Source organism: Poecilia latipinna, unplaced genomic scaffold (genome assembly GCF_001443285.1).
Source record: "Poecilia latipinna isolate Pla-1442-1.1 unplaced genomic scaffold, P_latipinna-1.0 Scaffold860, whole genome shotgun sequence".
Lineage (NCBI taxonomy): Eukaryota > Metazoa > Chordata > Actinopteri > Cyprinodontiformes > Poeciliidae > Poecilia > Poecilia latipinna.
In genome coordinates this window covers 203,653-214,722 of record NW_015113476.1, presented here as the reverse complement: position 1 = coordinate 214,722, position 11,070 = coordinate 203,653, and the positions used below count along the sequence as shown (strand labels likewise).

At 39.0% G+C, this 11,070-nt stretch overlaps 1 protein-coding gene across 2 annotated transcripts; it reads left to right on the top strand.

The window, feature by feature from the left end:
- The first annotated feature begins 76 nt into the window (after positions 1 to 76).
- Positions 77 to 9,158, top strand: tacc3 (transforming, acidic coiled-coil containing protein 3). 2 transcript variants are annotated; one of them, XM_015048112.1, is made up of 17 exons: positions 77 to 231; positions 1,563 to 1,725; positions 1,870 to 1,997; positions 2,526 to 2,563; positions 2,649 to 3,624; positions 3,986 to 4,028; positions 4,116 to 4,242; positions 4,325 to 4,386; positions 4,462 to 4,592; positions 6,524 to 6,596; positions 6,691 to 6,795; positions 6,888 to 6,955; positions 7,599 to 7,642; positions 7,738 to 7,898; positions 7,984 to 8,090; positions 8,799 to 8,919; positions 8,997 to 9,158. In XM_015048112.1, the coding sequence occupies exons 1-17, from the start codon at positions 113 to 115 to the stop codon at positions 9,060 to 9,062; spliced, it is 2,532 nt and encodes an 843-aa protein (XP_014903598.1). In that variant the 5' UTR covers positions 77 to 112; the 3' UTR covers positions 9,063 to 9,158. The 2 variants fall into 2 exon arrangements, with proteins under 2 accessions (XP_014903598.1, XP_014903597.1); XM_015048111.1 differs by having other exon boundaries at positions 6,676 to 6,795.
- Positions 9,159 to 11,070: the final 1,912 nt, after the last annotated feature.

The window sequence follows — 11,070 nt, the reverse complement described above, 5'->3', positions numbered from 1 at the left end:
GGATGAGCTCTTTGATATGATTGGCTGCCTAACCCGGAAGCGCATCTTGTTTGAATGTTTGGATCAATTTGATTGGTGCGTTTCATGACTTTTAAATTCCAAACGGCTGCGTATGTGCCAGACACTGGAGAGGGATTTTCAAATAAGTAATAGTCAGTATTTACTGCTGATACTACCGTTCATACATCCAGAAAAGGTCTTGTTTCAAACTGAGTGTCCAGTATTGTTCAGGTAGGTGGTGAATTTTGACCTTATCTTAATTCAGTGTGTAACGGGTGTGAATTGTTTTCTCAGTTTAAACTGGTTGTAGTTTTTCCGTTGACAGTTAGCCTAATGCTAACTGTTCTTGACGATGTCTTTGTTAATGTAAAAAACTTTTACTTTACACCGTGTTGAAGCTTAGCGTGAATGGATGTTAGTGGTAAAATGTACCGTAAAAGTATTTATAATTAAACAGAGAGGAAAACATGAGATCGTTCAGCTGATGTGATTCACATGCTAACAGCTACATGACTTCACAAGCTATTTTCAGGGTTTCAGTCTGCAGTCATAATATCAGTACGCCTGTTTTTTTATTTTTTGACCCATCTTTGTTATCATTGGAATAAATGGTAAAAGTGAGATATTACTGTATCTTAGAATAAATCAAATTTTTATGTGTGTTAAACAGAAGATTAAAGTAACTAAAACGTAAAAGATTTGCTGAAGGTGAACATTGTGTTTAGGATAAGCGTTTTGTCCTTGTATTTGTCAGTGATGATTTCAGTTGCTGTTTGAGATGTATGTCAATCTATGGAAAGTTATTTTTGTTGTGTAGTTCCATGGTTTTTTTCCCCCTGAAATTGAACGTTATCCGTTTAGTTTAAGTAATGATATCAGTGCCACCTGGTGGTCATATCGTGGCAATGCAGTTTTATTATTTTTTAACCTCAACAATAAGTTAGAATTTCACTTTTTGGTGATGTATTAAACTAATTAAATTTTAGTTTAATTTCTGTTTTGCAAACGGCTACACTAAAACAGTTTTGGTCTTCTTGTTTTTGTTTTTTTTATTGCCCTTGTCACATAAACTGCACACCCATCCCCCAGGCTATTTTGTGAACCAGTTCAGATGCTTCATAAACAGCCTTTCTTCATATCCAAAACCTTCTAACATCTCCATTTATCAGCTCTACTTTCGAACTAAATGGCTTCATATTTACCTTTTTATAATTGGGTGATACCAAAATATCCAGACCTATTGCACAATTTAAGAACCACAGCGTCAGGCTACTATACAAAACATTTTCCTATCTTAATTTGATTATATTTTCTTTCTTCTCCTGAAAACAACCAAGTCACAAATTGTGTTCTCTTTCATTTCCTTAAAAATAAAAATGGTCTTCAAGTCAAACACAACAGTGTGGCCTCAGTTTCTTTACCCTGAGTACAGGATCACTCTGTTGTCACGAGCCTCAACAGGAAGAGTCTTATCATCTGCATGCAGCTTTCAGAGTGACGCCTCACGCAGAGTGGCGTTAAATCCCCCATGAAACGTCATTTTGCTTCTTCTTCTCTAACAGGATGAATTCTGTGGATGCCAAAGAGAACTCTGCGGTCATCACAGCAGGAAAGCACAGCAGCTTGTCTCAGGACATATTTTCCCTGGATCAGCCCACAGGGAGGCCGTCCATCCTGCGTCAGACGGAGAACCTGCCCAGTAAGACCATGCCGAGGGACTCCAAGGTACAGAACTGTTAGTTAATTCATCGAGCACAGCATGCAACTTCAGATCTATGAGTTATGAACACAGTCAGGTTTAAAATGATGTTTTTTTAATAGATTTTGCAGCAGGTGATGATACTTCCCTGACTAAATGGTTTTGTTCAGGTTTCTTTTCAGACCCCCAGAAGAGATCCGGTGACTAGAAGGATTCTTTCCCCCAGCAGCTCCGTCGTTATGCCCAGTGTGGACGAGAACATGAAAGCCATCGGCTCCTATAATTTGGAGAAATCGGAGTAAGAAATGGATTATGAATTTGAAGAAAAAAAAGTAACACCAAGTCTGTCACATTAACAAACTTTACTGGTTGATGATTTGTCCCAGAAATTATTAGGATAAAATTGTAAACTTAGACACTATTTTCAAGTCATATAATGGCTTGATAATAATGCAAATTCACCCTTTTTGAGACTAATAAATTAAACATTTTTACACAAGTCACAAGTCTGCACTGGAACTGGAAGATGCTTTCAATATCCATAATAAAACAAAACAACCAAAAGCAATAAATAAAACGGAAACAAAACTCACTTACACCATCTGTTCTATGCGCTGTTTTAATTATGACGTTCTTTGCAAGAATACAATACTTTGATTAAAATGAAGCTAAAAAAAAACAAACAACTAAAACATAAATAAAACAATGTCTCTGAAAATAAAGTTGTCCTTAAAAAATATTTGTAATCATAACGGAAATTATCAAGTTAATTTTAACTGATTATTTGCGACAGGCTTAAATAACACCTTTTTTTTTTTTTTTCCAGCACCCCACTACATGAACCAACTGAACCTCCAAAACAAGGTAATTTATCTGAGAAATAAACTATTTACCTTATTCCTTAGTCCTGTGTATAAATCAACCGATAATAAATTTGCTCTCCCATCAGATCCGTCATCGTTTCCTGACGACAACATGCCGATTCAGAGCAGAGGCGGCTACCTGCTGGATTTTGATAACCTAGACGCCATCAATCCCTTCCAGGGCTCCAAACAGATGCCGGTGTCTCCTGTCAGGCCTGCCGATGATCCCAGCGAGGCCCGGCAGACGCCCACAGAGGAGCCGGGAGCCGAAGCCTTGCTGGACGACACGCTGCCCTTCACACAGTCCATGGAAAACTCGCTGGCGGACGTCTCCACAGAGAGCAGCGTGGTCATCGTGAACGTGGCGACGGGAGAAAAGGACGTCATCTCGGCTACGCCTGACGAAAAGCAACCTGATGAAGTGTCTGCAAGCTCTGGTCAACGGGAAGCATCGGGCAGTTTCACCGAGGACGCCTCTCTTCCAGCAAAGGGATCCTACAAGCTGGATTTTGACAACCTCGACACAATCGACCCTTTCCAGTCCGGAGGCTCTAAAATCCAGAACTCACCTGTTGGAGTTGGAAAAAAGGTGGCCGACGACGATCCACCTGCAGAGGAAAGCAAACTTGCTGCAGCTCCTGACGAGGAGAAAATCCTTCCTCCAAAGGGGCAGATCAAACTCGAGTTCAACTTCAGCGACGGCGCCGAAGTCAAGCGGAAGCCGCCGCCTAAAAAGCTCGGCAAGAGATCCACCGATGGAAAACGTAAAGAATTAAAACCGGCGTCTGATCCTAAACCATCCGAAGAGTCCGTTGGGAAAGCCGGACCCAGTGACGCTGCTGACGCTCCGATTCCCAAAACTTCCTACTCCTTCGACTTTGAGAAGTTCGATGATCCGAATTTCAATCCATTCGGCACCAAAACGAGCATCGCTGACTCTCCAAAGAGCAGCGGCATTCCCAGCGGCGTTCCCAGCAGCGTTCCCACCCCCGTGCAACAGGAACCGGATCCCACAGAACAAATAAACAATCCGGAGAAACAGGAAGCTGCGTCATCGGAGAAGTGAGTAAATCTGTTGCAGGGTTCGTATAGGTCCTTGAAATCCTGAAAAATCCTTGATTTTCAATAAAGTGTTTGATATTCAAATTGCACTGTTATAAAATGCAATTATATGTTTGATTAAAAGCCTAAATTTATGAAAGTTATTTACAGTTGAAACCAAATATTTTCATACACCAAATAAAAATTCAATTTTTTTTTCTTACTGTCTGAAGTTAAAACAGACTTTTTTTTAAAAATTTATTTTAGCCCAGTTAGAATTACCAAAATTAGTTATTTGTTGAATGCCAGAAAACTTACAAAGAAAACATTTTCTGTAACTCTGGCCTTGATCTGAGTTGTTTTGTTAATTTTTTCCCTGCAGGGCTGCAGAGATGTTGCCTCCTGCTGAGCCTCATGAAGCCTTGGTGAGCAGAGATTGAGTTTGTTGCAGCTCTCAAACTTCCTTCTCTCTTTGCTTATTTACACAAACTTTAATTCCCCTTAAATGTCAGCTGGGAGATGGCGTGGCGTCAGAGAAAGATCTGGAAGGTGAATGCAGGAGCCGGAAACCCCAGGTTCCCTTCAAGCATCAGATGAGCCCTCTGGACTCCAATGAAGAGTTTGTTCCTGGAAGCATGTGTGAGTGAAAGCTGCTACTCTCCTGATGCTGGAAATCTGTCGGATCCGTATTTGTTCTAACTTTACTGCTGCTCTGTTCCAGTCATGGCCAACGACTTTGATGGGCAGATTGACTACCTCGAACAGTTTGGCTCCAGCAGCAATGTAAGTACAGCATGGTAGCTAAATTATCTGCATTTCTGCTGTGAAGATATTTAAAAGTTTTTTGTCCCTGAGCAGTTTAAGGAGTCGGCACTGAGGAAGCAGTCGTTGTACCTAAAGTTTGATCCGCTTCTGAGAGAAAGCCCAAAGAAACCTGCAGGTCCTGCTGCTCAGCTGCTCTCTGCTGCCCCTGCTGGCCTTTCTGCATGGTATGCTTGTACTGCTGTCTTCATTTATGCTGATTTGTTGCCAATGGATACTAGAGGAGACCCTTGCATACATTACACCACCCATAAGCATCTGAAAATATTTTATTTATCAAGGATAAACTCTTAGCAATACTTGTAACCTTTGTTTAATTTAAAAATGTAGCCAAACAAATTAAGCTAAAGATGAATAGCCCTTTTTAGTCCACTTTAGTCAAACTGCAGTTTGTTTGTCTAGAAAGTTCGGTTTGTTTTGCAAAGGTGTGAACATGAAATCAAACTGATGCGATTCCTGGTCCGCCTGAAAACCTCGATCTCTGTTCGGATGAAGTGAAATTTGATGCAGTTCAATGTGTATGTGAAAGCCAGGCGGACTGGAGACTGCTCCAAAAGCAGGAAGTGAACTGCAGTGCAGGGCATTGTGGGTAGAAACAACCAAAACAAACGTGAGAGTCGAACATTGGTGGGAGAAATCGCACAACCACTAAAATCTGACCCTGCTTCATTATTGTTTACATTTACTGAGGAAGGAATTTCTAAAGTAATGTCTTCTTCAGAGGTTTTGGTGCCATTTTCTTCAGTGGTAATTGTTGCAGCGCCCCCGGAGGCGGGGAGGGGAACATATGTTTCAAAAGGTTTGGTTTGTTTGACACAGAGAACAGCAGCAGCTGAAAATGTAACAAAAGTTGCAATTTTGGTCCCGAATCAAACTGAGTCTACTGGACTATCAGGTGTGAAAACACCCCAACTCTGCTGCCAAACATTATTCTACGTCTGCTGTGGAAATTATCTTTAACAAAGAGTGAAGAAAAACTGTTTCAAAAACCAGAGAGAGGATACATTTTCTCTGTCAACATTTATTCTCAGGCTTTGCAGCGTCAGACTCTGAAAGCGGTTTGTTTGACAATCTACTTGGTTACAAAGTGGATTGCAAGCATAAACGTCTTCTTTCATACGGGAAATTAAACATTCAAGGATGTTCGTGGGAGTGCATAGCAGAGAAACGATTAAATGACTCTATTGTAATACAGAGTTCAGAAAACTTTCCCATGAGCAAAACCCATAACACTGCCTGCTACATGCTGATTCACTCATATTCACTGTAACCTTAAAATTTTCCATCCCACATCTACACTGTAACTTTTAGAACAAACCTTAGAGACTTTATGTTAAAATCAGCTGCAGCGTTTACCCTTAAAGGTAAAAGCTTCAACATGTAGGTGTGGTTCAGGTTACAGAAGTTCTGGAATGTCCCAAGGGAAGATTTATAGGAACCCTGTGAGTTTCGTCTGCTATTTAAAGGGATCCTGCTGCAGCTGAATGACCCTGACCTTTATAGAGTTATGCGTTGCTAAAATAAAAGCAGAAATGTTGTCTTTAAATGACATGAGGGAAGGATTTTGTCAGCTTGTTGAAGCAAAATCAGGGTTTTAATGAGCTGGAGCGCCGACATTGTGGGTTTTAAAGGTGGCAACAGTTTGAAATGGGCAACTTTTTCCATAAAGGTTAAAATATATGTGGGAAGGAGCAGTTTTATTAAAGATTTGGCCAAATTAAACTGGTTTATGTGAGAAAAAGGGAATTAAATGGCCAGGCTAAAAATGCTGCATGATGATATTAATATCAGCCTCTGGGAAAAATGAGCATCAAGCAGTTTATGGTTGGAGTGATTTTAGTTCAGAAGCATTGCTATGATGTACTGAAGTGTCGGAAAGAGTAGGAGCTTCTTAAAGAGACGGAGGCCAATTTTAAAATTAAAATTATTTTGAGTTATGCTCATTTTTAACAACTGAACATAATATACTTTACTTCTATAGCACTTCGTGTCGGGAAAATGCATGATACCCGTCCTTTAACCTGCTAAGTTAGGAGAGAACTTCTTCTTCCACAACATTCAGTTTCTTTTAGACATTAACATGATAATTACCTTACAGGTTCAGTGAAGCAGAGAAGGAGTCAGCCGAACAGAAAGATGTTTTCAAACTGGTGGAGGACGCAGCGGCTGCAGTGAGTCTGAATCCGAGTCAAACAGTTTGGTGTCGGAGCTCCTGCCTGGTTCTCATCCGTCTCTTCTTCTGGCTCTCAGCCTCCAATCCTGCAGAGCCTCATCCCTCCGTTCCCCAAACCTGCAGAGGAAGCCATCATTGAGGTTCTGAAGTACAGCCAGAAGGACATGGATGCTGCCATCGCCAGGGTGCAGGCAGAGGTTTGGATTTTTATGCCACTCTGGTTCTGTTTTCACTCATTAATCAGATTTAATGTGAAGATAATAAAAGTTACTTAAACTTTTTCAAACAGGCCAAGGAGAAAGAGGATCAGTGGAACGCCAAGGTTAAAAAGCTGCAAGACGATGGTCAAGAAATGAGGTGAGCTTTGAATGCTAACTTTACGTTTTTTGCTTTTACAAACTTTCTCAGCTGCTTGGAATTAGTTTTAATGATATTTAGGTCTAGAAAAATAAAATGTTAAGTTTTGCTACTCAAGTCCTTCTGCATCTTTATCTACTTTGAAATATGGTAAATACATTGATAGTACAGTAACCACAACAAGCTGTGTAATTAAATATGAATGAAAAAAATTATAATATTCATTATTGCTCTACAAATGTTTTAATTCAGCTTAAAAATCAGAATAACTTGAAATGACAAACATGATTACTTCTGCCATTTCTCAGATTCCCTTTTTTGAACCTTATTCTGTATTGTTTCTTTTAAAATCATTTTTAACTAAAATGTTTTTTGTTTGTTTTTAATTTTAACTTTTTGGTCTGTTTTAATTTTTTTAAGATATTCTTTTTTGGGGTTGGGAGGTAAAGTTTTACATAATTTTACAGCGTATTATCAAAATGCTCCTCTCTTTATTTTCTTCACTTTTACGGATTTTAAAGTAGTTATTTTAATTAAGGGCCACTTATAAAACCCACTTTGGATTTGTTATTATTCATAGAACATGAGGATGGTCAAACTGAACTATCTGAACTCTAATTTCATGTAAAATCTTCTTCAATAGAAAAGTAATGGCAGAGTTTGAGCTGCTGATTGCAAATATGAATGGTGAGTTTATATAAAGCACATCTGATTTATTCCTCTGGTTTTTGTTTTCCTTAAAAACCCTAAAAGTATTTTATTTTTCCTCTTGAATAAATTAGTGAGTCAGGAGAAGGAGCGGGAGGAGGCGCAGAAGAAGCTCAGCCAGGCTCTGATGGAGAAGGATCAGGTGTCCGGCGACCTGAACGCCATGGAGCGGTCGCTGGGCGAAATGTTCAAGAGGCTGGAGAAGTACAAGGAGGTGGTGGAGGGCTACAAAAAGGTCCGATTCTCAGAGGAACGCCGCCATTTTGGTTCTGGATGGGAGCAAAAAGAAACAAATAAAATCCTTTTTCTCCCTCTGCCAGAATGAAGAGACGCTGAAATCCTGCGCGCAGGATTACTTGGAAAGGATAAAAAAGGGCGACCAGCGCTACCAGACGCTGAAGGCTCACGCCGAGGAGAAGATCAACCTGTAAGACGCCAAAACTCGGATTTGGTTTTAGCTGCGCATTAGCAACTAACTATTATTTTGGTTATTGATTAATCGATTACAAAAATTCATCAGATTTCTTCATTTAAACTTTTTTTTTTACAATATTGGAAATACTTTTAAAGATAAAATATCAATTCCCTTTTTAAATAAGAAAATATTATATTGCCTAAAATAACATGGCGTTCCTTTAGCGTACGTTTGTATTTTTTAGTTGCAGATGCATCCTTTGCTTCAAGTAATCTTCTAGCATTTTAAAAGTATTATGGCGTATTCGGGCCATCATGGATGGAAATAAAACCAAAAAAAACTTGGAAATTTGACTTTCAAAAGTATTTTGTAGCAAATTTTAGATTTTCCAAACTGAATTTTTCAAGATTTTTTTCCCTAGATAAGTTCTGAGATTAGTGTCTAAATTTGAGTTTTTATTTGTATTTATTTCATCTACAGTAACCCTAATACGCCATCGTACTAGTATTTTGTAGTTCAGTATTAATTGCAGCTGTTTTTTCTTTTTCTTGTTTGTTTTTTTTTCTTCTTTTTTCAGCAAACAGCCTCTTTTTAGTTTATATGGTTCAGTTAACAAATGATTACCAAATTGGTTGGCTATTATTTCAGTAGTCCATTCATCACTGTTAATCTGATAAATAGTTTTGGCTGTAGAGACTAAAATTTACTTTGTTTTTTTAGCGCAAATGAGGAAATTGCTGAAGTTCGATCGAAATATAAGGCGGAGGTTTCGGCTCTTCAGGCTCAGCTGCGGCGGGAGCAGCTGAAGACTCAGTCGCTGGAGAAAAGCCTTGATCAGAAAGTGAGTGATCATCAGTGTGAACTGATTTATATATTATTTTTTAAATTTTAAAAAATCTGCATGTGAATTTGTTTCAGGAAAAAGAAGTGGAGGAGCTCACCAAGCTCTGCGACGAGCTAATATCAAAAGTGCAGAAAGGTTGAGCTCAACTCTAAATACTTTTTGTTTCTGCTTCACGTTTGTTTGTTCTTTTTTGTGTTTTAATAGACTGTATAATAAAGACACTTTACAAATTTCAATATTTTCTCTAAAGTCTCATTTTATTTAAGCAGGCACCACTAGAGGGCAGTGTTCTGCTCCACTTGTAACACGTATCCAGTAGTTATGGACGCCGATGTAACATTAGAGCATCGTTATAGTTTTCGGTGTTCGCCGTTTTGTCCCGTCATCTGTCTGGAGCCAACGCTGGTTCCTGCAACTAAACAACACAAAGCTCCCCTTCTTCCCCGAGCAATCACAGGCTCCTGTCGCATCACTCCCACAGCGGCACAATGCGCTTCCTGAATGGTGAAAGGAAACCCTACCTAGATTGGACCTGAAAGAGGCTGGAGGGGGAGAAGATGCTGCAGGGTCGGTCGGTGTACACGTCAGTCATCTAAAGAGCCACCGTGAGACTAGAACCTGTGTCTGGACACGACCGACCCGGCACTCACCCACACACACTTTAACCCACTCAAAGGGAGACAGGACACCGGGGCAAACCCTGACATGATCCCATTCTGCACCCCTAACCAACAGGAACAGATTCACAAGCGAATCCTAGTTTTTTTTTTTGTTTTGTTTTTTTAAAGGTTCTTTCAGTTATTAAATTTAAAAACTAAAAGTTTGATGTGGATTTGTTACCACAGTGTAACCAGGTCACGTGATTATCTGTTAATTTTATGGATAAAGCAGTGCAATTCTGTTTCTCTTGTAATTAGAATAAAGCACAAGACTAATATAAAAGATTCTTAAAGCTACAGCTAACTTTTACAAACTTAAAACTGTTACCATTGCTGTATTTCCATTACAAACATGTACAAAACTGTTGATACGCCACTAAAGCTGAAAAAACACAATTCCGCAATTACAACGTTTCCATTAACAAGAAATATAATTAGAATCACACATGAATAAATTTAGGCGTTTTCTCCAGTAGTAGCATCCGGTTGTTGATCACATGACCCTTCGCAAAGTAATTTTGAAACTACCTCATCAGCGCCAAAAACAATCTTTTCACATTATTTGACATAAAGCAAATTTCCTTTTGAAATATCAAATTCCTCAATTTTAAGGTTAATGTAAAGGCAGGTCATGTCACAGTAATTTCCATTTACATATTTTGAAATAGGGATGTTGTAAAATATTTTAGTAATGAGTAATCTATTGATTATTCTTATGATGATCAAGTAATCAGATAAGAGATAAAATAAAACATGGGTAAATCTAACATAACAGCTGTATTACTATTGGATAGCAATGTCAGTCAAAATTTTCACGTTTGAGCTTCCCTAACAATAACTTTTCTGTATTTTAGAAAATTAACCTGTAAGAATAGCTCACTTTATAAGTTAACCTGGAGAAAAGTAATACAAAAATCTGAAATTATATTCAATTTAATAATAAAGAGGCAGGCTCACAAATACGCTCATAAAAAATGTCTGTACTCCAGCTTTTGGTTTATGTATTAATCTTCAGTTTAACAGACGAACTGTCACCTTGCCCAGACATTTATATCTCTGGTGTTCATGTTAGCGACAGATTTGATGCCATAGTTGGTAATACAGAAACATCTACCAGTTACGTACCGTCACGATGCGCTCTGCCACACATTTGTTATGACCGGGATAATATGAAATTTATTTTTCCGGTTTGTCTGTTAAGCTACACATCTAAAACACAGCCGCCAGCAGTCTATCCGCTCACCTGTATAAATAATTCCGCCGTTCGCTCTGAACCAGCAGCTCCGGGAAGAGAAAAGCTGCCGTACCCCAAGCATCCTCCCGTCATTTTAAGGATGCTTATTGGTCCCCCGAAAAACGACAAAAACCCGGACATAATCATGAATAAATAAAATCTTCCAGGGCCGAACTTGAAAACTGGACGTTATGATGCTAACAGTTAGCTTTTGTCAACAACTCAAGCGGAAATGGGAGCGATGTGCAACGCAAC

Excerpts from the sequence above, each read along its gene's own strand:
- tacc3 (XM_015048111.1), top strand. The coding sequence starts at position 113 with ATGTGCCAGACACTGGAGAGGGATTTTCAAATAAGTAATAGTCAGTAT. Across the intron at positions 4,029-4,115 it reads CTGAGCCTCATGAAGCCTTG|CTGGGAGATGGCGTGGCGTC; the intron begins GTGAGCAGAGAT and ends CTTAAATGTCAG. Across the intron at positions 6,597-6,675 it reads TGGAGGACGCAGCGGCTGCA|CCTCCAATCCTGCAGAGCCT; the intron begins GTGAGTCTGAAT and ends TCTGGCTCTCAG.